This window comes from Aspergillus nomiae (genome assembly GCF_001204775.2).
Source record: "Aspergillus nomiae NRRL 13137 chromosome Unknown contig00001, whole genome shotgun sequence".
Taxonomy (NCBI): Eukaryota; Fungi; Ascomycota; class Eurotiomycetes; order Eurotiales; family Aspergillaceae; genus Aspergillus; species Aspergillus nomiae.
In genome coordinates, this window is record NW_015378056.1 from 263,587 (window position 1) to 287,651 (window position 24,065).

At 50.6% G+C, this 24,065-nt stretch overlaps 10 protein-coding genes across 10 annotated transcripts; 6 read left to right on the forward strand and 4 right to left on the reverse strand.

Moving 5' to 3' along the window:
- Positions 1-29: 29 nt before the first annotated feature.
- Positions 30-1,676, forward strand: ANOM_000230 (autophagy-related protein 17; the record flags this gene model as incomplete). The annotated part of the gene is made up of 1 exon (XM_015545488.1): positions 30-1,676. One exon carries the CDS (start codon positions 30-32, stop codon positions 1,674-1,676), a length of 1,647 nt encoding a protein of 548 aa, XP_015412641.1.
- Positions 1,677-2,222: 546 nt separating this feature from the next.
- On the reverse strand, positions 2,223-3,926 carry ANOM_000231 (serine/threonine-protein kinase RIO1; the record flags this gene model as incomplete). The annotated part of the gene is made up of 1 exon (XM_015545489.1): positions 2,223-3,926. One exon carries the CDS (start codon positions 3,924-3,926, stop codon positions 2,223-2,225), a length of 1,704 nt encoding a protein of 567 aa, XP_015412642.1.
- Positions 3,927-4,292: 366 nt separating this feature from the next.
- Positions 4,293-8,139, forward strand: ANOM_000232 (chromosome segregation protein SMC; the record flags this gene model as incomplete). The annotated part of the gene is made up of 6 exons (XM_015545490.1): positions 4,293-4,330; positions 4,410-4,569; positions 4,620-5,830; positions 5,897-6,603; positions 6,645-7,793; positions 7,847-8,139. The coding sequence occupies 6 exons, from the start codon at positions 4,293-4,295 to the stop codon at positions 8,137-8,139; spliced, it is 3,558 nt and encodes a 1,185-aa protein (XP_015412643.1).
- Positions 8,140-8,967: 828 nt separating this feature from the next.
- Positions 8,968-9,841, reverse strand: ANOM_000233 (GIG1 family protein; the record flags this gene model as incomplete). Its single annotated transcript, XM_015545491.1, has 2 exons — positions 8,968-9,539; positions 9,724-9,841. 2 exons carry the CDS (start codon positions 9,839-9,841, stop codon positions 8,968-8,970), a joined length of 690 nt encoding a protein of 229 aa, XP_015412644.1.
- A 671-nt stretch (positions 9,842-10,512) lies between these two features.
- Positions 10,513-11,603, forward strand: ANOM_000234 (cytochrome b5 reductase family protein; the record flags this gene model as incomplete). Its single annotated transcript, XM_015545492.1, has 4 exons — positions 10,513-10,595; positions 10,660-10,757; positions 10,829-11,388; positions 11,454-11,603. Coding segments are annotated over 4 exons (864 nt in total), but the record flags the coding sequence as incomplete, so codon positions are not given.
- A 448-nt stretch (positions 11,604-12,051) lies between these two features.
- On the reverse strand, positions 12,052-13,152 carry ANOM_000235 (phosphatidylinositol phosphate kinase family protein; the record flags this gene model as incomplete). Its single annotated transcript, XM_015545493.1, has 2 exons — positions 12,052-12,810; positions 12,883-13,152. 2 exons carry the CDS (start codon positions 13,150-13,152, stop codon positions 12,052-12,054), a joined length of 1,029 nt encoding a protein of 342 aa, XP_015412638.1.
- A 333-nt stretch (positions 13,153-13,485) lies between these two features.
- On the forward strand, positions 13,486-15,914 carry ANOM_000236 (arginine--tRNA ligase; the record flags this gene model as incomplete). Its single annotated transcript, XM_015545494.1, has 5 exons — positions 13,486-13,896; positions 13,960-14,880; positions 14,925-15,256; positions 15,311-15,724; positions 15,781-15,914. The coding sequence occupies 5 exons, from the start codon at positions 13,486-13,488 to the stop codon at positions 15,785-15,787; spliced, it is 2,085 nt and encodes a 694-aa protein (XP_015412639.1). The 3' UTR covers positions 15,788-15,914.
- A 311-nt stretch (positions 15,915-16,225) lies between these two features.
- Positions 16,226-18,005, forward strand: gua1 (GMP synthase (glutamine-hydrolyzing); the record flags this gene model as incomplete). The annotated part of the gene is made up of 2 exons (XM_015545495.1): positions 16,226-16,345; positions 16,445-18,005. Coding segments are annotated over 2 exons (1,635 nt in total), but the record flags the coding sequence as incomplete, so codon positions are not given.
- An 857-nt stretch (positions 18,006-18,862) lies between these two features.
- Positions 18,863-19,369, forward strand: ANOM_000238 (uncharacterized protein; the record flags this gene model as incomplete). Its single annotated transcript, XM_015545496.1, has 1 exon — positions 18,863-19,369. The coding sequence occupies one exon, from the start codon at positions 18,863-18,865 to the stop codon at positions 19,367-19,369; it is 507 nt and encodes a 168-aa protein (XP_015412645.1).
- Positions 19,370-20,892: 1,523 nt separating this feature from the next.
- ANOM_000239 (aldehyde dehydrogenase family protein) lies at positions 20,893-22,574 on the reverse strand (the record flags this gene model as incomplete). Its single annotated transcript, XM_015545497.1, has 3 exons — positions 20,893-21,720; positions 21,782-22,492; positions 22,542-22,574. 3 exons carry the CDS (start codon positions 22,572-22,574, stop codon positions 20,893-20,895), a joined length of 1,572 nt encoding a protein of 523 aa, XP_015412646.1.
- Positions 22,575-24,065: the final 1,491 nt, after the last annotated feature.

Sequence of the window (24,065 nt, forward strand, 5' to 3'; positions counted from 1 at the left end):
TACCAGATTGATCTGGAACATCCTCAACCATGTCAGACTCAGAGTCATCCGCGATATCCAATAATGCTTCTCATCACTCCCCGGGACAGGAGAACTCAATGCCTCAGCTAGAGACACTCATTTCGCATTTGGTTGCGGCGAAACGGTCCCTGTCGTCCATCAATCACGTCTGGCGTGCTAATGAGATCGTCACGGCCGCTCGCTCTGCATTGGAAGAGAGCGTTGTAGTCTCGGCGCGTACGGGTTTCCTCCGCCGGGGGCTGAATAATCAGCTGCGCCTTCTGTATAGTGTCCGTGCCGAGGTCCAGGAGGTCTCTTTGCGCGGCCGGTCAGAGTTCGCTACCGTGCTAAAGAGCCTTGATGCGGCAGATGCAAGACTGAGAAAGACGTTGGATTTGTTGCGAGAAACCATTGTCCACGCGTCATTCCGCCCAGACGGTGAAGAATCCAAAAGCTTACATGACTTTGTCGATGAGCGTGGGGTGGACGAGCTACATACAACCCTCAAAGGCTCAATCGATCGGACCAACGCGGCTCAGACGGACCTAGAGTCGTCTAATCGCGCTTTTGACGATGAGTTACAGTCTATCAAAGAAGCACTCGGCAATTACCGGGCAGCGACGCAGCTCGCGTCATCCCGAACGTCCGCCTCTTCGTCATCGCCATCGACCTCCAACGCTAGCTTGCCGTCTCTTTCGTCAATTCCATCCATGTTGCATTCCCTCGAGATGCATGCCCAAGAAATGGCTAACCTGCTTGAGTCCTTAGTGCGCCACTTTGACCTCTGTGTCACTGCGGTCAAGCACACGGAAGGTGGCGGAGCAGCTGCCCGATCCATTACGGGTGACGTGCCCGCTACGGTGCATGTCAACGGGCGTGTTGGTCCCAATATCGAGGAAGGCATCAATGCCAACTTGAATGCCCCACTGGACCCGCTAAGTGACTCGGAATATCAAGAAATGGTAGGCGTGCTAATCAAGGATGCGGCCGAAGCGGAGGATGTGGTTATGGAGATTCAAGACCGCATCGGCGAGATGGAGACGGTGTTGGAAAATGTGTTAGCCCAACGGGATAGTGTCCTGTCGGTATACAACGCGACGACCAGTGTCTTCAAACACCTGTCAACACTCGCCTCGACCCAATTATCGGGATATATAGCCCAGGCGCACAGTTTTACTCGTGCCTGGCACGAAGAGTACGAGAAAATACAGAATGGCTTGGCCGAGCTGTCGGACCTCAACACACTGTATGACGGCTTCCTGGAAGCGTACGACGGGCTTATCCTCGAAGTTGCGCGCCGACGGCAGGTGCGGCACCGGGTGGAGAAAGTCCTCCGCGACGCGAAACAGAAGCTCGACCAGTTGTATGAGGAAGACGTGAACGCCCGCGAGTCATTCCGCGTAGAGCAAGGGGACTACCTCCCGTCGGATATCTGGCCCGGGATTGGCCGAGAGCCAATGCGGATTGAGTTCCGTCGTATATCCGGAGGTAATCTAAAAGGCATAGCTGCGGAGCCACCAGACCAAGAAGCCCCGGCAGTGGACCCCAAAGAAGATACCCGGGCAGTTTCCCCGGGAGATGGCGGCGAAGATGCTGAGGTCATTCCGGAACTCCCAAAGGCCCTTGTTGAGGAAGCTATCGCTCGATTCAATGCCCGAATGCGACATCTTCCCTGATCACAAGCTGCGCCATGCTTAGATAGCTACCGATCTTACGATATTCGGTTTTAGATAGTATCTTGTCAGATAACCCAGACAAAGTCAGGCGTCTCACCGACCATGCGTGGGCTGGGAGGTACCGATAATGCTTCGAGTAGGTGTTCTGGTGCCGCTACATGATCTAGATGATGAATTCCAAAAGCAGGCTTAGTCCTAGTCCGATAGACACGCCAACCCCGTCACTCCATAGCCACCACGGACGCATACTCCATGTTCGCGATGTAAGCGCCGATTGGTACGGATATGTGATGATTGGGTGGTTGATATGAGGTTCAAAGAGAGCTCTGATAGGTCATGGAACGCTTTAATTTTTTTTTATTCTCTTTGCAAATCTATATGCTCGTGTGATGGTCCTTATATATGCGTCGAACCATTCTCTCTATCCATCAAAAAATCCGGTCATAAATCTCATGAGATCGTGCGCAATAAAACCCCGTCCTAAGCCCGTAATAATGCTGAAACTTTTGTTGAACCCAGATAGAAAGTAGCGAAGCGAAATCACGTTCATTTCTTCTTTCGTGAAGAAGTAGACACCAGACGTTTCTTCATGTGCTTTGGCATCTTGTTCGCACGCTTCTCCCGTTTCTCTTCCTTTACCTTCTGCTTGTGGTCACGCTTGGTGTCTTTGTCCACGAAGCGCTTTCCGCGCGGAGTCCCCTTGTCAAAGGGGTCCTTTTCTTCGTCGTCCTCTTCGTCTGACCCAGAGCCTTCTACGGAGACTCCGCCGCTCACATCAGAGCCAGCATCACTCTCCGCGTCGTCAGGTTGCGCAGCGGATTTGCCACTGGCGAGAAGATCCCGATAGACGAGGTCTTCACCTTCACCCGCATGAACCTTCTCGGCATCACGCTCGATATCGTAAACCTGTTCTAGTGTCTGGGGGATATACTGTTGGCGGAAGACGGCAGTGTCTAGTTCCTCGTCTGGTATCTCGGCTCGGGCCACGAAGAGCTTTTCAATGGCTTCCTGCATTTCTTCGCTCTGATCCACGGTAGCTGGGCCTTCGGCTGAGATGACATACTCGAACACCATCCGCTCAGGCAAGACATCGACGGATTTACGACGGAAAAAGTCGCTGATGTTTTTGATATCCATACGCAGGAATTCCAAGCTCCGAGGGTGGTCATGCTCGACACTCTGACTGACATCGATGATGTGGAGCTTCTTCTTGTGGTAAAGCATGTTGTACTCGCTCAGATCTGCGTGAACCAGACGACATGTCTGGTACATGACGCGCATGTAGCCAAGCAGATCGATGTAGAGCTCACGCCAGCGGGTCTCAGGGTTGGGGATGTCAAATTCGACGTCCTTCAGACGAGGCGATGCAACTCCCTTGGAGTTACCTAGGAATGCCATGACGAGGACATGAAGTCGCAGGTAGACCGGCTCTGGGCAAGGAATTCCGGCCGCGTGGATTCTTCGGAGGTTGCGCATTTCCTTCTCGGCCCACAGTTTCACCATCGCCCGGTTGTTGCTCTTACTGTAACCCTGTCTGAATCTGAACTCGCCACTCACGTACTTATCTCTGTCCTTGAAGACTAGAATGCTGGTTTTGTAGACTTTAATGGCCCGGTGCACGGGAGCAGCATCCTCCTCATCCTCCGGGAATAACATAGAGTAGTAGACGTTGGCTTCTTTACCCGTGGAAAGACATCCGTGAATCTCCGAAACGATGTTGCGGTTGATCATCTGCAGCAGAAGCATTCGTGTACGGGGATCCAAGACCTGCTCCGAAGTTGCTCTATCGGCTCGGTCATTGCCGCGGTCCCCGCGAGCCGCCAATCCGGACTGTACATCATCAAGCTTGAGCTTTGTGGCATGACGAGTCAACGACTTGATCTGGTCATCAACTGATGCACGGGTGTTGATGCTAGGCTTTTGCGGATTGGTCTTCGGGTAAGTCCACTTGGGAGCATTCGGGTCGGCGGCGAGTTCGTTCGCTTTGCGCTGGCGGTTAAAGGCCTTCGTTAGATCGGCGGGATTTGAGGAGGAAATGTTCTCTGCCTCCAGGTCGTCGTCTTCGAAGATATCATCGTAGTATTCCTCCTCCTCGTCCTCCTCGTCCGCCTGCACCGCAGGATCTTGCCCCGCTATAGTGGGGGTGGTGCCATCTTCATTGATATATCCTTGATTGGGGATGTAGGTGTGCGAAGGTGATAAACCATCAGCCAGACCAGGAGCCTGGGCACTTGAATCCGTCGACGCCATGGCGAGCTTCGAATTCCGAGAAAAAGGGTGGCAAATCGACTCGATCGTGGGCGCTGAAATCGGCAAAGAAAAAAAAGTTACTGATATATTCGATTAAGTGTGGACCTTGTGCGTTCACCGCCCGGCAGAACCCCGCGGGTCGCAACGCGTAGGCAAAAGAAGGCAGAGCGATCGGCCAACGCGTGCGTCGCAAGTAATCAAGCAACTGTCAACTCCGTGCTCCAGCACCTCGGACTCCTACACCACCTGTAGTCCGCCCTTGCTACTCGCCGTCAGGGCATCGGCTCCTGATTTCTACTGTCGGTTGCGTGATGATCTGGTTGTTGTGCCTGCCATAACCTCCCGTGTCAAGCGCGCCTTGTCAACATGTACGTCAAGCAAATCATTATCCAGGGCTTTAAGAGGTAAGTCGCGCGATATCTGAAGTGACTGCGGAGACTCTTCGGGCATCCAGACTAACCGTTCATTATCTCCGCATAAAAGCTACAAGGATCAAACGGTCATCGAGCCCTTTTCTCCAAAACACAATGTCATTGTTGGTCGCAATGGCTCTGGCAAGAGTAACTTCTTCGCGGCCATTCGCTTCGTTCTCGGCGATGCCTACACTCACATGGGCCGGGAGGAACGCCAGGCTCTCTTACACGTATGTATCCTGATTACTCCGTCCGATTACGATATGCTTATGCTGAACAGGAAGGTTCGGGTTCCGCTGTGATGTCGGCATACGTTGAGATTATCTTCGATAACTCCGATGATCGGTTCCCTACTGGTAAACCCGAAGTCGTGCTCCGTCGTACTATTGGCATGAAGAAAGACGAATATACGCTGGATCGTAAGAATGCCACCAAGAACGATGTGATGAATCTGCTCGAGTCCGCTGGTTTCTCGCGGTCGAACCCTTACTATATTGTCCCCCAGGGTCGAGTGACGGCCTTGACCAATATGAAAGATTCGGAGCGACTGAATTTGCTGAAGGAAGTGGCTGGAACACAGGTCTACGAAGCGCGTCGTGCAGAGTCTCTCAAGATTATGCACGAAACAAACAATAAGCGGACCAAGATTGACGAACTCCTGGATTTTATTAACGAGCGTCTCGCGGAACTAGAGGAGGAGAAGGACGAGCTGAGGAATTTCCAAGACAAAGATAAAGAGAGGCGCTGCTTAGAGTACACGATTTACTCCCGCGAACAACAAGAGATCGCCAGCTACCTTGACAGTCTGGAAGAGCAGAGGCAGACTGGCGTTGAGGACACTGACCTGAACCGTGACCGTTTCATTCAAGGCGAGAAGGAAATGGCGCAGATTGACGCCGAAATCGCCGAGTGCAAGCAACAAATCGAGTTCCTCAAGGTAGACAAATCGCAGTTGGAAGACGAGCGCCGTGAAGCATCCAAGGCGCTGGCGCAGGTTGAGCTGCAGGCCAAATCGCTCACCGATAACCAAGCAACTGCTCAAGCCCAAAAGTCCCGTCATGACGAAGAGTTGAAGTCGGTTGAGGCTGCTATACAAGAGCGCGAGGCGGAATTACAGCAACTCATCCCAAGTTTCAATTCTGCAAAAGACCAGGAGGATGCCGTCAAGGCACAGTTGACCGAGGCAGAGACCTCCCGCCAGAGATTGTATGCCAAACAGAGCCGGAATTCCCGCTTTAGGAACAAGTCCGAGCGAGATAAGTGGCTGCAGGCTGAGATTAAGGACAACTACACGTCCATATCCACGGTACAAGGAGTGATGGCCCAGACTCAGGAAGATATCAAAGAGCTTGAAAACGACATTGCTCTCCTAGAACCGGAAACAGAACTCTTGCGAAAGCAGATTGATGGTCGAGGAGACACCATTCAGTCTGTGGAACAACAAGTCCAAGCGGCGAAGGATGAGAGGGATCGCCTTATGGACCAGCGAAAGTAAGTTTCTTCGTGTTTTTGTCTGTCTTTCTTCCCCACCTTGGCAGTCCGCTAATACTTCTTCAGGGAACTGTGGAGAGAAGAAGCAAAGTTGGATTCGATTCTCGTGAACGCTTCAAACGAAGTAGACCGCGCAGATCGCTCTCTATCTCAGATGATGGATCATAACACTAGCCGTGGTATTGCAGCCGTTCGCAGAATCAAGCGTCAATACAACCTTGAAGGTGTTTACGGCACACTTGCAGAACTCTTTGATGTCAACGACCGGTACCGAACAGCTGTCGAGGTCACGGCGGGTCAGAGTCTGTTCCACTATGTGGTCGACTCGGACGAGACTGCCACCAAGGTGTTGGAGATCCTGCAACAAGAAAAGGCTGGAAGAGTCACGTTCATGCCCCTGAACAGGCTAAGGTCAAGGCCTACCAACATGCCCAGGGCTAGCGACACAATACCAATGATCGAGAAGCTCCAGTACGATCGGGCATATGAGAAAGCATTTGTTCATGTATTCGGTAAAACTATCATCTGTCCGAATTTGCAAGTTGCCGCACAGTATGCCCGAAGCCATGGTGTGAACGCTATCACTCCCGAGGGTGACCGTTCAGACAAGCGGGGTGCCCTTACTGGTGGTTTCCACGATTCGCGCCAGTCCCGTCTCGATGCAGTTAAGAACCTGGCCAAGTGGAGAGATGAAGTTGAAACCAAAAAGAGCCGCGGTAATGAAATTCGAAAGGAACTTGAACACTTGGACCAACTCATCACGAGAGCTGTAGGTGAGTTGCAAAAGCTGGAGCAGCAAAGACACCAGGTACAGAACAGCAGTGGTCCAATGCGGCAAGAGCTGCGGAGCAGCGTGACCTTATCCAGAAGAAAAACGATAATCTTGAGGCTAAGCGAAGGGCTCTGCGCAATATTGAAACCAACTTGGCTGCTGTGACAGATCAAGTCGGTGCCTTCGAGGCAGAACTTAAGTCGCCATTCCAGAAGGCACTTACAAATGAAGAAGAAGCACGCCTGGAAAGTCTCAGCGCTACCGCTCAAGACCTTCGACGGCAGTATCAAGAACTCTCCAGCCAACGCAGTGAACTGGAGGCCCGCAAGTCTGTCCTAGAGGTTGAGCTTCGGGAGAATCTCCACCCTCGTCTTGATCAGCTGGTGGGCCAGGATATTGATATGGCTGATGATGGCAGTCAGGGTAACCTGAAGGAGACCCAGCGCGAGATGAAACGTCTCAACAAGGCGCTCGAAAAACTCGGCCAACGTCTCCAACAAGTGGATGAGTCCATTGAACAAGCCAATGCTCGCATGGCTGAGCTTGGACAAAGAAATGCAGAGACCCGGCGGGAGCTGGACGAACTGGCCAAGTCCATTGAGAAGCACCAACGACGGATGGAGAAGAGCATGCAGAAGAAGGCTGCCCTAACCAAGCAGGCCGCCGAATGTGCAGCAAACATTCGTGACCTGGGTGTCCTTCCTGATGAAGCTTTCACCAAGTACAAGAATATGGACTCCAATGCCGTTGTCAAGAAGCTCCACAAAGTTAACGAGGGCCTCAAGAAGTACTCACATGTCAACAAGAAAGCGTTCGAGCAGTACAACAATTTCACGAAGCAGCGTGAGACTCTCACTACTCGAAGAGAAGAGCTTGATGCCTCCCAGAAATCGATCGATGATCTTATTAACGTACTCGATCAGAGAAAGGATGAAGCCATTGAACGGACCTTCAAGCAAGTTTCCCGCGAGTTCCATAATGTGTTCGAAAAGCTTGTGCCTGCGGGTCGTGGTCGTTTGATCATTCAGCGCAAGACCGACCGCGCCATGCGGCAGGCAGACGAGATCGATTCCGAGGACGAAGAAGCCCAGAATAGCGTGGAGAATTACGTCGGTGTTGGAATCAGTGTCAGCTTCAACAGTAAACATGATGAACAACAGCGTATACAGCAGCTCAGTGGTGGCCAGAAGAGTAGGTTCTCCGTCGCGCATTTGACAGTGACATATGTACTAACCCCTTGATAGGTCTTTGCGCCCTTGCGTTGGTCTTCGCTATCCAGGCTTGCGACCCAGCCCCGTTCTATCTGTTCGATGAGATCGATGCCAACCTCGACGCCCAGTACCGTACTGCAGTTGCTCAAATGCTCCAGTCGATCTCGGACTCCACGAATGGACAATTCATTTGTACCACTTTCCGGCCCGAGATGCTGCATGTGGCCGAGAAGTGTTACGGTGTCAGCTTCCGGCAGAAGGCTAGTACGATCGACGTAGTGTCGAGAGAGGAGGCATTGAAGTTCGTTGAAGAGCAGAAGTCATGAGAGGAGCAGGTGGGGAGGTCCTCTTTGATGGGTTCACGTGTCTTTACTACTCCGTTGCCGGGATACACAGGGTAGCAGGCGTATTATGACGGGCAATTCTTCTATTTATCGCTTTTTCTTCTAATTATATCACTTCCTTTGTATACGGAAGGTTTCTTTGACCCCTTTCTCTGTATTTTTATTGAATCGTCGGGCTCTTGCTTTGAAATTCCCCACAGTCAATTATTTAACGTCTGGATAGCTTGATGCATTCGCTACGACTTATGTGGAACTTTTGCTTTTATCTCAGACATACGTAAAATCAGTATTCCTGTCTCTGTGGGCTTATAGTCTGGGCCGTGTCGTGCTAGATACCTTGGTCTTCCCTTTAAGCAATTGTAAACACTAGTAACAGACCGGCAGATCAAGCGTTATATTTCACTATAACTTGGCAAGGCCTTTGGCTCACCAATTCCTCGGGCGCCATCCCCCCTAGTAATGATGCATTTCGCATTAGCCGTCATGTATATGTCTCGTGGGCGTCAAGTAGTGCCCATAGTAGATTCTAAGTGATTTTAATTTTTATTTATTTATTCCTAGTTTTCTTTTTTGGATTTAGGGAAATCGAGAGGCCAAATTATGGGGTGCCTCTCTAGGGGGTGGAAATATATATCTCAGCTTGATAGGACTGTTAGCACATAAACTATCCTATCACAACACAAACTACACAGGAATATTAAAACAACTCTGATAACTGCCGTCAACGTGTGCAATGTATCCAAACATCTCTCGATGCAAAAGCAGATCTACATCTAACATCTAATTTCTGAATCCAGCCGAAAAGAAACCCTAATTTTTCAAAGGTTCCCCAGTCCACTCCTGCAAAATATGCTCAGGAACCCCCCTCACAAGAACATGCATATGCTCCAAGCTGCGCACGCTCTGCAACGCAGTCCAATTCTTAAACCAGAGGACATTCTCTTTCGGATCCGAAAACGTCAAGTTCCCCTCCTGTGCAAGGCGCGCGACAAAAGTGCGGTGCACGAAATCCTCAATCAGGGCGCGGGACTCGTCGGTTACATCCCCATTCTCCGGCTTTACGGGGACAGGAGTCCGCAGCCACACGACGAGATGGTTGATGTCCGGGGTGACGCCGTAGGGCCAGTCGTTGCGGAGAATCTTGTAGTCGGCGGGATCGGCAAAGGGGATCGGGTTTCTGAAGGGGAAGACCGCCCCACTGTCTGTTGTGGCGCCGGTAGTAGCGGCGGTGGTGGTGTCAGGGTCCGGGAGGTGCCAGCCTAAACGGCGTTGACAAATGTAGTTTGTGATGGTGCCATATTGGGCTTTGATATCCGCTGTCCAGGCGAGATAGCGTTTGAGATCGGAGGGTTTCCGCTTTAGAATTCCGAGATCATTCCGGGCTGTTTCGTGGTGAGTGTGTGGGGGGATAATCAGTGCGTGAGGGAAAATTAAGAATGCGGAGCCATGAAGAGGGGATTGGGAATAAAGCGTGAGGGGAAGATTGATAAATAGACATATTTTGTTTTTTCCATGTTTATTTTTATCATAATTTTTAAAGATCAAAAATAAGAAGATAGGACATACCGATGATCGCCTTGAGATCTTCCCAGTCATGGAGGACGAATTCCTCGTCGGTCTGTGCAAGAACCTGACGATCGACGTCGGTGAGGTTAAAGGCTGGAGGAGCCTCTTCGCGGGTCATGGTTATAAGAACTATTTACTGAGATAGAGTCTATTGGGGGTGGGTTGTCTATGGAACTCAAAGAAATTGAAGGACGGATCGGAATTCTGGATCGGGAAGGGCAAGAGAAGTAAAAGTCTCCATTCGAGGGGAACCTGAGGCAGACAATGGATATTGGCATCGGGAATCTTTACCCCAGAAAAGCAAAAGCCCCCAACAGGGACTTGGGATGTCGACTCGGATTGGTTCTTGGACAATGATGGGTGGACTCGTATGACTCGATATGCTTAGATTAGACCATAATCTATTGATCTGACAGCGGAGGCCACAATGACTCCCTGAGTCGTACCATCTTGCCACCCGACTCGGAAGCCATTGGGACAGTGGATGGCCTGCTAAGGTAATTAATGTCTACATTCTCGTACAGGAGAGATCCCCGCACACATGACTGTCCGAACCCTCGGCGTCAACACCTGTTTGTCTCCCCGTGATTTCAAGTTCAACCGATCGGTCAACAATACGTACCGTAAAATTACCGTCCTCGTCGAACGAAGAAAAGGAAGATCTGCCGATCCATTGTGCCTGCCTCGGGTACCTCGCCGGTAACGGCCCCGTACGGCAGCCCATCCCAAATCTTTCCGCTATTTTGTTATCTTCCGCGTCTTTTCCTCTTCTCCCTCCTCACTTTCTCCTCCATCTCTGTCCTACTTTCTCAACGTTTGTATCTCTTATTATTCCCATTCTCTGGGGTCGTTGGAGGAATTGTCAACATGAGGTTTGTGTTTATTTCCCCGCGGTGACCTGTCGCGCAATGACTGACATTTGACCGCCACCCACAGTGCCTTTACTTCGGAGAACATGACCTCCGCCCTCCTCGTGGTTGGCACAGCCATTTTCGCTGTCTTGGTCGGCGCGAAGCTGCTCGGTGGCAGTGGTAGTATGTGATACCTCAGCGCTACCCCAATCCGCATCATATGATTGTGCTGACCGGTTCCTTACCTGAACCAGAAGCCAGAAAGGTCTTGAAACCTACCGAGTTCCAGAACTTCGTCTTGAAGGAGAAGAATGAGATCTCTCACAACGTCGCCATCTATCGCTTTGCCCTGCCCCGCCCCACTGACATCCTGGGTCTGCCCATTGGTCAACACATCTCTCTCGCCGCTACCATTGAGGGCCAGCCCAAGGAGGTTGTGCGCTCCTATACCCCCATCTCTTCCGACAATGAGGCTGGTTACTTCGATCTCCTCGTCAAGGCCTACCCCCAGGGTAACATCTCGAAGTACCTGACCACCCTGAAGATCGGCGACAACATGAAAGTGCGCGGTCCCAAGGGCGCCATGGTGTACACCCCGAACATGTGCCGCCACATTGGTATGATTGCCGGAGGAACCGGTATCACCCCCATGCTGCAGATCATCAAGGCCATCATCCGCAACCGCCCCCGTAACGGTGGTAACGACACCACCCAGGTGGACCTAATCTTTGCCAACGTCAACCCCGACGATATCCTGCTGAAGGAGGAACTGGAACAGCTGGTCAAGGAGGATGATGGCTTCCGTGTCTACTATGTGCTCAACAACCCCCCTGAGGCTGGACTGGTGGTGTTGGATTCGTTACTCCTGACATGATCAAGGAGCGCCTCCCTGCGCCGGCCGCGGACATCAAGATCATGCTGTGCGGACCTCCTCCCATGATCAGCGCCATGAAGAAGGCGACCGAGTCTCTCGGATACACCAAGGCTCGCCCCGTCAGCAAGCTTGAGGACCAGGTGTTCTGCTTCTAAGCATTTCTGCCTGTTTGTGCTTGACAGCTTATATAACAGATAAAAAACATGTCTTCCCGTCGCCATGTTAGCTCAGATGGATGTGCAGAGGCTCATGTTTGAGATATGCCATACTATGTTGGTGTTGGACCCGGAAAAATGCCTTTACCGTTTCGGGATGATAGATTTAGATGAGGTACTCACTCTAGCGGGTTTCACTACCATTTAAGTACGCGCGATACCTAGAATTTGATACGATGATCTCACTTTTCGTGCTGTGCCTTGCTTGTAGGGCTTTAGCGTTGCAATCCAACTGTATGAACCCGATGTAAAAATGCGATCTGCTTGATTGGGAAAATGGCGGTAATGCGACTTCCATTCAAATCCTACCTAACCCGTTTAGAGAGTATATTCATGCTCATGTACTTTGATTTATTAAAATAGTGTACGTCATATAGCATGGGGGGTTTTAAGGTTCATAAACCTCCATGATGGAATCCACCAAGGCCAGGAACTTCTCCCGATACTCATCAGCCGTCGTGGTAATCGTCATCGGACCTTGACGGCCAATAACATTGAACGTCTGGATGACTCCCGTCATCGCCTGCGCATGCAACTTATGCTTGGCCCAGAAGAAATCCAACAGCACCGCACGATACTTCCACTTCCCATCCGTGGACGCTAACCCAATACGCCACTTACTCCGCTTCCCGATCACGTCGGGATTGGAAGAGGCCGGGAAGCGAACCAGGAACAGGGAGTAGTCCACCGCGTTGGCCGACGCAAGAAATGCCGTGTCGGCCTCTATCATCCGCTTCATATCGTCGTAGTCCGATTGAGTCAGCCGGATCTTATCTGGAAACTCGTCCGCCAGTCGACTTAAGGTTTCTTGGCTGACGAGTGGACCGGGAACTAGATCCCGCTCGGGGAAGAAATAGTCAATCGGTTTCAGGTCGTAGGTCTCCCATTTCTCGGCGGCTGGGTCCTTCTCCTTTCCGCATAGTATGTTCTCCATGATGATATGGTGCGCTGGGGTTGTTTTCATGAGGGTTCCCAGTGATGTGTACGCCGCATAGATATAATCCGTAATCCAGACAAGGATGGAGTCTGGATGAGTGCTTATGTATTCATAGTATGGCTGGAAGAGATCATGACGGAAGAAGGAATGTTCGAAGTGCCGGGGGAGGCTCTTGACGAGGAATGTGGAGTTAGACGTGCTGAAGAATGTCTAAGTACGTATGAGTTAGTACCGGTACCTATCCCTTCGAAGAAAACATTGCAAAGGGTTTGTGGAGCGTACGGATCCAGAAAAGCCCAGGTCTCCCATCGGAAGTAGAGGAAGCGCCTTGTCTTCACTCAAGAAGCTGGCTCTATATTGCTCCTCCGAGATCTCCCAGATCTCATTCCGCAGCCTTCGGAACACATCTGGCTCATATCGAAGAAGCTTCAGGGAGAATACGCTGAAGAAAGCAATGATCCGTCCAATCAAGGTCTTGCGAAAGGTCTTGGGATCTCTAAAGAGCGCGAATTGTATACTCTTGGCGAGGGCTACCTGGCGACGACGACCCATTGTGACGGTGACAGTGTATATGAGAATGAAGAAACAGGCGTACACATAGTGAGGACCGGATATATGTACATGGTGAAGAGATGCATGGTCCAAGCACGGTCAAGACCAGGTGTTGACGTCCAGCATGGTGACGTCAAATGGCCCCAGGGTTGAGACGTATACCTAAATAGGGTTAGGGTGTGATAGAATCAGGTGATCATCCATGCCACTGGCAGACCGTGACTCACTCACCGCCCTGGGCGCAAGCAGAACTGCCGCATTGAGTCAACGAAGGACGGAAAAAAAAAAAAGGGAAAAAAAGTTCCCCTCCAGCGCTTGAATTCCCCTCCGTTTATGGGTCGGTATCTCTTTAGCGGGGCCCGGCGATTTTCCAGCGCCATTTTCCAGACTGTGCAGTCCTGCGGTCCACAAAATAATTGCTCTCCCTTATACAGTCGTCCCCGTCCCCTCTCGCATTTTAATCCCAGGCGCTCGCCCTTCCTTTCTCGACGTTTTAGTACGAGCACTCCTGTCGCAGCTATGGCATCTGCTGCGGACCTTACTGTCGCCGTGGAGGGGCTCAAGCTCCAGTCCACCACCGAGACCTCGAAGTTCCCCAACTCTTTTCCTTCCTTGAACCCCGTCGATATCTATAGAGAGCATATCGCCGAGAAGCTGGGTGCGGCTTCCGGCATCGAGTCAGAGAAGATCTATACTCGTCTGCAATGGAGTAGCACATTGGACAAGGGTGATCTGTTGCTGCCGGTACGCTATGATACTAGATACACTGCTGGGCTACAGATGTGCTAACGCGTGTTGTATCGATAGGTCCCCGCCTTGGGTATCAAGGGCAAGAAGCCCCAGGATCTGGCTGAAGAGCTCCGCCAGAAGTTCCCCGAGTCCGACCTCGTCCTCCCTCCTACTTGTGTTGGTATTCACTTGGTGTTCTACTTCAAGCCGCAACCTCTTACCCAGACTGTTGTGAGCCGCATCTTGAAAGAGAAGGCGGCCTACGGTACAAATGGCAACCAGGGTCTGCGTGATCCCTCGGACCCTTCCAAGGGCCAGAAGAAGATGATTGTCGAGTTCTCCTCGCCCAACATCGCGAAGCCTTTCCATGCCGGTCACTTGCGTAGTACCATCATCGGAGGTTTCCTGGCCAATCTGTACACCGTTATGGGATGGGACGTTATCAAGATGAACTACCTTGGTGACTGGGGTAAGCAGTACGGTCTGCTTGCCAACGGTTACAAGCAGTTCGGTAGCGAAGAGGCGCTGAACAAGGACCCGATTAACCACCTGTTTGATGTTTACGTGAAGATCAACCAAATTGTTTCCCAGCAGGAGGGTCCCATTAAGGAGCTGAAGGAACAAATCAAGGCCAAGAAGGAGAAGAACGAGGATGTCTCCGAACTCGAGCAGGAACTGCAGAAGCTCGTGGATCACAGCGAGGATGAGAGCGCTCGTCGCTACTTTAAGAGCATGGAGGACGGTGATGAACAGGCTCTGGCTCTCTGGCGCCGTTTCCGTGACCTCAGTATCCAGAAGTACCGTCAAACCTACGCCCGTCTGAACATTGACTTCGATGTGTACTCTGGCGAGTCCCAGATCAAGAACGAGAGCATGGCTACTGCCTATCAGGATATGGAGAAGGCCGGCGTCTCCGAGAAGTCAGAGGGTGCCGTCATTGTTGACTTCACTAAGCATGGTGCCAAGAAGCTTGGAAAGGCTATCATTATCCGTAAGATGGTACTCCTCTCTACCTTACTCGTGATATTGGTGCGATCACGGAGCGTGATGAGGCCTACCACTTTGACAAGATGATCTACGTCGTTGCTGCGCAGCAGGATCTCCATCTGGCCCAGCTATTCAAGATCACGGACCTGATGGGCCACAAGGACTTGGCTAGCCGTTGCCAGCACATCAACTTCGGTATGGTCCGTGGAATGAGCACCCGTAAGGGTACCGTCAAGTTCTTGGATGATATTCTGGGAGACGTTCGTGACAAGATGCACGAAGTCATGAAGAAGAACGATGAGAAGTACCAGCAAGTCGAGAACCCCGAGGAGACGGCCGATATCCTGGGTATTACTTCCGTCATGGTGCAGGACATGTCTGGCAAGCGGTATGTTAACTACGGTCCTTCCAAGTGTGTCTGAATCTTGACTAATTGAGGCAGTATCAACGGTTATGATTTCAACCTGGACGCCATGACCTCCTTTGAGGGCGACACCGGTCCTTATCTGCAATATGCTCACGCCCGTCTCTGTTCGATTATTCGCAAGTCGGAGCTGAATGTTGAGGAGCTCGGCTCTGCGAACCTGGATCTCCTGACGGAAACCCACGCTACGGACCTTGCCCGTATGCTGTCTCAGTGGCCCGATGTCCTGCTGAACACCACCCGCACTCTGGAGCCGACCACCATCCTTCAATACCTGTTCAAGATGACTCACAGCCTGAGCTCCAGCTACGAAGTGCTTAAGGTCGTGGGCAGTGAGCCAGAGCTGAAGAAGGCTCGTATGGCTCTGTACGAGTCCGCTCGCCAGGTCCTGCACAACGGCATGAGGGTGTTGGGTCTCAGCCCCGTTTCACGGTATGTCCCTATGAGTTGAGCACTGATTGTCCACGGTATGCTAACATTTGTTGTAGTATGTGAGGAACGAAAGAAAATTTATGATAAAACCGTAGATTACGGTAGTTTGATAAATACCAGCATCTGTTTCCTTTTCGTTCTTAGCATTACATTGGAGAGCAATTGATTTTGGACCAAGAACTTTAATGAATGGCTTGTTGAGAACTTGCACGGCTGTACTCTGCGTAGACCAGCTATTTTGGGGCATTTTGATCTGAATGGAAGCATATACAGTCGCAGCCTCAGGCCGTGACTCGCTCAATGCGGGGAACCCCGAGCGGTGAGGTGGGCGGTGAGATATACTGCCCCAGTGCCCCTCCATGTAACACCACGTGAGAGGCCAAGCGGGACGTTTCTGGACAAGGACGCCATGTGATTGGCTGATCGCGTGACTCAGGGCAATGAAAAACCGTCCTTTGCAAAAATTTCTGCTGAATCTTTTGGCCTCCCTCGAGGCCGTCAAAGCGACTATTTTCTGGGGATCAGATATACACTTTGATAATCACAATTGCCCACCATGGCCGACATTCCCGAGCTTGAGCCTCACAATGCCTTCGATACTATCCTGACCCTGGACTTCGGGTAAGACTCTTATGTCTTGCATCCCTTCAGCGGGGATGCTATTCGAAATATGAAAAACCATGCAGCTCGGCTAATTCATATGTGTTCGCTTTGATACAGGTCTCAGTACACACATCTGATCACCCGCCGCCTCCGTGAGCTCAATGTCTACTCGGAGATGCTTCCTTGCACCCAGAAGCTGGCGGATCTCAAGTTCAAGCCCGCTGGTGTTATCTTATCCGGAGGACCCTACTCGGTGTACGAGGAGGGTGCGCCTCACGTCGACCCCGCCTACTTTGAGCTAGGCGTGCCTATCCTCGGTATCTGCTACGGCTTGCAAGAAATTGCTTACCGTCTGGACAACACCAATGTCATTGCTGGCACTGCGAGGGAGTACGGCCTTGCGCAGCTCAAGGCCAAGAAGGTCAACGGCCATGTTGACCGCCTCTTCGATGGCTTGGAAGACGAATTCAATGTCTGGATGTCCCACGGTGACAAGCTGGGCAAGCTCCCCGAAGGCTTCCACACCATTGCCACCACCCCCAACTCGGAGTACGCTGGCATTGCCCACGAGACTAAGCCCGTCTATGGCCTCCAGCTGCACCCCGAGGTGACCCACACCCAGAACGGTGTTAAGCTCCTGAAGAACTTCGCCGTCAACATCTGTGGCTGCAAACAGAACTGGACCATGGCTCAGTTCGTCGACCAAGAGATCGCCAGAATCCGCAAGCTGGTTGGCCCCAAGGGCCAGGTTCTTGGCGCTGTCAGCGGTGGTGTCGACTCCACTGTTGCGGCTAAGCTGATGAAGGAGGCCATCGGCGACCGTTTCCATGCGGTCCTTGTCGATACCGGTTTCATGCGTCTGAACGAGTGTGAGCAAGTGAAACAGACTCTTGCTGAGCATCTCGGTATCAACCTGATCGTGGCCGATGCTTCTAAGGTCTTCATGGAGGGTCTGAAGGGCATCAGCGACCCCGAGCAGAAGCGGAAGTTCATTGGTAACAAGTTCATCGATGTCTTCGAGGAGGAGGCCAAGAAGATCGAAGATGCTGCTGCTCACTCCGAGACTGCCGGCAAGATCGGATTTTTCTTGCAAGGCACCCTTTACCCTGATGTGATTGAAAGTATCTCCTTCAAGGGTCCCAGTGCCACCATCAAGACTCACCACAACGTCGGTGGTCTCCCCAAGCGCATGACTGAGGGACAGGGCCTGAAGCTGATCGAGCCTCTTCGCGAGCTCTTCAAGGACGAGGTCCGCGACCTCGGAAGACAGCTTGGCATCGCCCACGAGATGGTCATGAGACACCCCTTCCCTGGACCTGGTATTGCCATCCGTATTCTGGGTGAGATCACCCCAGAGCGCGTCGAGATGGCCAGAAAGGCCGACCACATCTTCATCAGCATGATCCGGGAAGCCGGGTTGTATGACAAGATCGGCCAGGCCTTTGCCGCCTTGGACCCCAGCCGCGCTGTCGGTGTCATGGGAGACAAGCGTGTGTACGAGAACATTGTTCTCCTGCGTGCCGTCGAGACCACCGACTTCATGACCTGTGTCGCTTTCCCCTTCGAGCATGAGTTCCTCACCCGTGTGTCGACCCGCATCGTCAACGAGGTGTCCGGCGTGTGCCGTGTCGCCTACGACTACACCAGCAAGCCCCCAGGCACCATTGAGTTGGAGTAATTGGTTTGAAATGAATAGACAAGTTACGTTGTTATGTCTTCTGCATGTTATACGGAGCCTTTGATAGATTTTAAAAATATACACTATTAGTTCATGAGCAGCTTTGTCCAGGTACAATTATGAACCTTTGAAATATCCTAGAAAGCTATTTGCAGTATTCATTACTCTCGGGCAAATATCGACAAAGCCCTATAGAAGTGTTTTAATGAGGGAGGATACTTAGAGATGAGCATGTTCTTGTAGACAAACACAATTGAGCAGCTGCTATGGATGTCTTGGGCATTTGACTTTTTTGCCAGGGATGATATACCGTGAGTGCAAGTGGAGACTTGACTCTGGCTGAGGTGTTCAAAGTAATATACCCACTGGCTCATCTGCTGAATTAGGGCATGCCGTGAAGTCTTGGCATCAAATGAACTGGATGTCCCAACCCAACTACCGAACCACCACAAGCTACGAATGGAAAGGCTATAGCGCACTGAATGGGCTACCCAATTTTGTAATCTTCAGGGGTAAAACTCAGGTTCCCACCGGGACCCGCGGATATGCCCCTGGATCATGTACAATGCGGCCGACTATTTTTAGCCGGTCCGATGTATGTAGTATGTATCCTAATTGAACACCCAAGGCAACGACCAGAGAATGTCAAGCCCGACTATAATTTCCTACACAGTATATAAAACACTCCTTTCCTTATTTATGCACTATCTCACTCTACGAAATATAGTCTTGCCTATCAATACCATCAATACCCAAAAATATCCAACAACAACCCTAACTTTCAAACACATTTATACCACTTCCTATCTACGGGGACCCAAACCCTAATCTACCTACCCCCATAAATCACAATCAAAATGCCCACCCAAACAGCAACCGCAGCAGCAAGCACGCAAACCTGCAACACACCCACCCAATACGAAATCCCCGTGCAAGACGCCGCCTGCGCAGTCCCCAACAACTCGAAATACTCCACAATCCTCTCAAAATGCTGCAACAGCGCCCCCGTCTCCGCCTATGACCACGACTGCGCAATCTACTGTCTCGCGATGGGGCAGTCTGTCCAGGCTCTCACAGATTGTTTGTACGATGCCAAGGTTGATTGGGGGGATGTTTGGTGTCATGGGAACACGAGTGCTACTGCTACTGGGACTCCTACTGCCACTGCTACTAAGACTTCTGGGGCGAAGGAGACGGGGAAGGAGACTGGGAAGGGGAAAGCCACGGAGACCAAGAGTGGGGGTGCGGTGGAGGAGACGGGGGAAAGTATGGCGGGGATTGTGTCGGGGAGGGAGGTTTCTAGAGTGTCGGTTTGTGTTGTGGGGTGGTTGGTGCTTAGCTCTGTTGTTGGGCTTTTTAATTGAGTGAGTTTCTTTGGGTATGAGGGTTTGTTGGGATTTGTTTGGGAGGTGTTCGTAACTGGGACGTAGTTAGGCCCTAGGTTCCTGTATATTAGGTGGTGTTGATTGCTTCTGTATCTACTGTCGATATATAATATATCCATATTGCAGGTATCGATTGAGCTGGACTTTGTTTGATTCTATGCTTCAATTGTTCATACGAGTCAGGCGTCACACATCCCCTTCTCAAAGAATAATATCTATCATATTAAAATGGATTGAAAGAGACCTGCAGACTCAGTCGAAGTTAGACTGAACGTATGCAATACCTCCTAGAAGATTTAAGAGCACAGCATGGTTTATATTTGCATTGGAGTAGTTGATCGAGTAGAGGGAACTTTTGTTTACTTTCTTTATCCTTCTTTGGACAAGAGTCAACATTATATCAAGGATATTCTAGGGAAGTGCATTTAATTACTCTGAATGTAGGAGCCCATCCCTGGCTTGAACCAATAGTTCCAGGGACTGGCTAGTCTGGGTAATTTAGATATCAACTGGAGATATCAGGTTAAGAACAAGCGCTCCAACGTTCTAACCTAGGGTTGTCCCCCCATGTCATTTATCAAGACCTAACTGTACAATCCAAAAGCCTCACTCTTTACTACCTATCTTCTCATATAAATTATAACATATCCTAGGCCATCGGTGATTTTTATATCGTTATCGCTACGTAGTTATATGATATATATGGACTATGCACATGCCTAACCCCTTGCCCTTGTCGACCACCTTGAGCTGGAAATACTTTTGATAGAAAGCGCTGGCTTTGGTGGTCAAGATGCTCATCGTGATAATCGGTCTGTTGGTTGCCGGTCAGCTATTAGATTAACATCCACTTAGAAGATATAACGGAAAGTATTCATAAGCTATTTTAAGAAGTACTGATTTCCTGTCTACATAATTCGTTAAAGTGAGAATGTCAGAGATCCGCGGACCGCGGACCGCGGCTTCGCATATGCTCGTGCCCTTAAGGGATTCCTGTCTGAGAGTAGTCCTCATATATTTTGGCAGTGCTGTTTGCCATGTGGGCCATTAAGTATGGACTTGGTTGAGACTGTGGCTGATCGCCATTGGAGATGGAACACTGCTACCACCGGTTCACTCTTGGGTGCTTTTTATGAGGGCCATATGTTATGAAACATGCACTAAGTGCGGGATCAGAGGCCCTGGCTGCTTTTGAGGATAGGGGCATTGCACGAACTGTCTATGTAGCTATTTCACCAGTGAGGAAATGTGAAGGGCAATGGATGACTGATGTTTGCAAGGAAATGTAGTCAACAGTGTGGGAAACAGCGCCTACAGCCACATGTTGACCAGGTTAATGAGTATGGATATTAAATTTCAGAACTAAATAGATATTACAGATAAGAGATGAATAGAACAACTTATGGTACGTATCCTCCAGACAAGGATCTGTCGAAATTGTGAGCACTAGATCCCTATTCAGGGACCGGCTCACTACTACCGACTAGGTTCGATATAGATGCCTAGCGCGCCAATAAGCCAGAGTTCACGAACGCGTTAAAAAGTCCTGTGCGCGCCGCCACTGAGCCAGCAACGGCCAAGACAAGTACATACAGCCAGGCCCTTGTCCGGCGCACCTTATTGCCCTGGCGGTCGAACGGCGCTTTAGCAGGTCGGTAGAGCTTGCGGAGCTTGTCGGACGTGTATGGCGGATAGCGCGCGGCCATAACCTTTTCCAGCCACGAGGGAGGATCAATATGCGTGCGCAGGTGTGTGAACTCGAGAAAACCATATGGGCCATGGTACTTGCCCATGCCGGACTGGCCGACACCACCAAATGGAGCACCCTTAGCAGCTACGTGAAGCATGCAGTCGTTGAACGTCACGCCTCCGGACAAGGTCTCAGCCAGGATTCGGTCCTTGTCCTTCTGTTGCTGGCTGAAACCGTAGATGGCCAGCGGATGTTCCATGCTGTTGATTATGGATATCGCGGTGTCCAGGTCGGCATCAATAATGGGTAATATGGGGCCGAAGAGCTCCTCCGAGAGGAGACTGTCTCCGGGTTCGATGCCAGTGACGATCGTGGGGCTGAAGGAGAGATCTGCTCTGTTCCGCTGTCCGCTATAGACAACATTGCCGGACGTATTTTGTAACAGCCGCTCGAGACGATCGAAATTGCGTTCGTTGATTATGTGTGTGTAGTATGTTGGCAATATTTCTCGGTCCCCGCCGAGGAATAAGTCGAAGTACTTCTTGAGATGATCGACAAATTCGCGACGCACAGTTGGGTGGACGAAGACATGGTTTACATTCAGGCAGATCTGGTCGACATTGACGTACTTAGCCCCGTTCTGTAACAGATGCAGAGGAACACAGTAAAATGAGCTAGAAAAGGGATGGAGAGGGCCTTACCTGGCCGGCGTTCATAAATTTGGTTGCTGCAATTCGCTTCGCGGCGAGTTCGATATCCGCTGAAGGACAGACGATGGCCGGGCCTTGTCCTCCCAGCTCCAGCGTGACGGGGGTCAAATGCTTGGCTGCCGCAGCAGCAATAAATTTGGCCACTGTTGCAGACCCCGTATAGAAGATATGGTCGAAACGGTGCTCTAGAATGTAGCCCATCTCCTTGGCTCCCGCTGAGATACATCGGATGGCGTCGGTGTCCAGATATTTCGGGATGATTTCCATCAACAAGTCCTGGCTGGCAGTAGCAACATCTGACGGCTTAACGATAACCGCACAACCCGCCGCGATCGCGTCGAACATAGGACCCAAGAGGAGAGTGAAGGGGAAGTTCCATGCTCCAATGATCAAAGCTACGCCTTTGGGCTCCTTGCGAACCGTTGCACCGCCTAGGAAGTTGAGAGGACTGGTCCGCTCTGGTTTCTCATCTCGTGTCCACTCGTCCAGATGCTCCAGGGTGTTCAAGATATCAGCTTGGCAGCCAGCTACCTCAAACGGTAGTGTTTCCTGAGGATGTTTGTTCAGGTCTTTGTACAGGGCCTCTTGCATGCGCTCCTTGTTGTCCTCAACCATCCACCATGCCTGCTGCAGTTGTCGCTTGCGCCATTTTTTATCCTTTGTTTTGCCGCGCGCAAATGATGCCCGGACGCTGGCAAGTGCCTTCACCAGTGAGTAGGAATTAAATGGGAGGAATTCAGGGGCCACCTACATCGTCGAAGTCGGCAGCCGATGAGAAGGGCATCTTGCTTACTGTTTTTGTCAGAATGAACTCAGATTCTTTGGAGCAACGTGTATATTAATAAAGCAAGCGCTCGGACCGCAGCCCAAGGTCAAGATGTGGGGGACATTTTAAACTACCGAGGCAGCTTACCGAGGAAGGTAGAAGTTTATCAACTGCTCATGAAGGCCGAGTGATTCGTGCGGGGCTGTTGAATCATCGCGCCTCTGACGATCGCTAGTTTTGTTTGAGGCTCTCCGGTGCTGATAAGGTGGTGATGTGCGACAAGTTTGCTTCCATTCGATAGTCTATGCTCATATAGGACAAGGTGGATATCCAATACCGATGTTTATACATTGGCTATATGTTTATGGACGCCAGGAAAGCAAAATGAGAAAAATGATACAGAATAAAGTTTGGAATAGTGGTATATAGAGAGCAACATGTATCCAAGACAAGAGGCTGGTGGTTTTGCACAGAGATACCAGCTCGATGTTAATTCTACCTTTCGCATTTCTAGACGCATGTGAAACAGAGGCGCCTGCTTAGACCCCTACCTAGCCTAGCTTTCATTACTATCAGCATGAACTTCCACGTTCTTGTTGAAAGAAAAGGACATAGCAAATCTTACAAAGACAAACACCTACGGAGTCAATGCTAGACCTATCCGAAGTACTTGCTTATACAGCCGGAAGAGGGAAATTATGAGCATTTATTCGGCTGTGCTGTATCTGTGGGTAGCTAGTTCATTCTAACTTACATTTTGGCGGCGAAAACGCGGGCATAAGTAATGTGCAGGTGAAGCATCTCCGTCATGAAGCGACTGAAGGGGTATATCCATTGTTCTGTAGAATGCGTGAAGACCTAAAACATAACCAGCAAAACGAACATCCAAATAAAAGTGTGATGTACCACGCTAATGAAAGAAGATTGTCCGACCTACGAGCTTCATCCGTGTCTTGAAGAAAGGTTACTATGAAATGTCTTCCAGGGTCTTGGTATGGCTCTATCATATATCTCTTAGTCAAGGGTATCCAGCAGTTTTCTCTTATATCTTTACTGTAATTAGTAGTTTCCAAAGCGTCTAGCAATCCTCAATTTAAATTGTTGTTCAGCCCTATCTTACTCCCTGCTAATGGCGTTTGAAGTCCCTAGGTGAAATAGCCTTGAGGCCTCAAGCCTTTCAAATCGATCTAATGTCTAATCCGTCTATCAGACTAACTACATATAGTATCTAACTGGTGTCGGCACTTTGCCGGCGTCGGGGTTTTCCTAGCGTGGGTTGCAAACCGAGGCTGCGCACGTCTAGTTTCGAGGCTAGGCAAGGATTGAGAGACATAGGTCATGACTTTTTGACACGGGAAGGAGCTAGAATTCTTTAATCCTGGGAACAAAGGACAGATTGAGTAATATGCACGTTGCTGTACGTAATACGATTGTCAAATGGTTTGAGTCCACAACCCGAAGCAGACAACCTGGCGAGAGTAACTCACAACATTAAATAATTCTACCGAC